The sequence below is a fragment of the Papilio polytes genome, unplaced genomic scaffold, assembly GCF_000836215.1.
Source record: "Papilio polytes unplaced genomic scaffold, Ppol_1.0 DF822528.1, whole genome shotgun sequence".
Classification (NCBI taxonomy): Eukaryota; Metazoa; Arthropoda; class Insecta; order Lepidoptera; family Papilionidae; genus Papilio; species Papilio polytes.
Window position 1 is genome coordinate 1 of NW_013526676.1, and position 1,016 is coordinate 1,016.

Sequence of the window (1,016 nt, forward strand, 5' to 3'; positions counted from 1 at the left end):
CACGGCTACCACTTCACGTGCGCGACGTGCGGCGTCGAGCTCGACCACACGGCGCGCGAGGTCAAGCATCGCCCGGGGTACGCCGCCAACGATGTGGTACGTGGCATTTCTTTTTATACTTATTTGCTTTCGTCCGCGACTCTGACTACGTGAAATTAAAGTGTTCTTCCAGATTATCCTGTATGTCTATGCCAAATTACATCGAGATCCGTTCAGAAGTTTAAGCTACAAACTAACAAACATCCATCCATATAAACTTTCACATTTATAATATTAGTTTAGTAAAATAGCTGTCGCCCATGATTTAAAAAATACCACATTTTTTAACATCTTATGTTAAGCGCGGATAATGTAGCAAACAGTGAAACTTTATTTATCGATATGTACATCAATGTACAGCTCAAAAATGCCCATAAATTGGAATACCTTATTACTCCTTTCAGTGACTTTCTTGGTTTTTGAAAGAAAAGCATTTAAACATTGTTGTCCAATTACAGAACAATCTTTTCTGTCTGCGTTGCCACGACAAAATGGGCATCCCCATTTGCGGCGCGTGCCGTCGCCCCATCGAGGAGAGAATCGTCACCGCGCTCGGCAAGCATTGGCATGTTGAGGTAACTTATTTTTTTTTTACCAAATTCAAATGTAAAATGTTACTATTGATCAATATCATTATTTCCTTACCCTTTTTCCATTCGTTTTCCAAATCGTTTCAGCCACTCACTTCCTGATCAAGTCTACTAGAAAACGCGTGGGATAAAAAACAAAAATAAGTATAGGCTACTTGTTGTGTTCTTCCAGTCTATCCTCTATATCTATGCCAATTTTCATTCCACAATTTAGGTTACGAACTTTTACTTTAACAAACACCCATCCATTCGGCCATCTAAACTTTCGCATTGCAATTTCTAATTACAATTTTTATTTCCAGCATTTCGTTTGTGCCAAATGTGAGAAACCATTCCACGGGCACCGGCACTACGAGAAGAAAGGTCTGGCGTACTGCGAGCAGCACT

At 40.4% G+C, this 1,016-nt stretch overlaps 1 protein-coding gene across 1 annotated transcript; it reads left to right on the forward strand.

The window, feature by feature from the left end:
• Positions 1-3: 3 nt before the first annotated feature.
• Positions 4-1,012, forward strand: LOC106106022 (LIM and senescent cell antigen-like-containing domain protein 2; the record flags this gene model as incomplete). The annotated part of the gene is made up of 3 exons (XM_013286546.1): positions 4-96; positions 498-614; positions 932-1,012. Coding segments are annotated over 3 exons (291 nt in total), but the record flags the coding sequence as incomplete, so codon positions are not given.
• Positions 1,013-1,016: the final 4 nt, after the last annotated feature.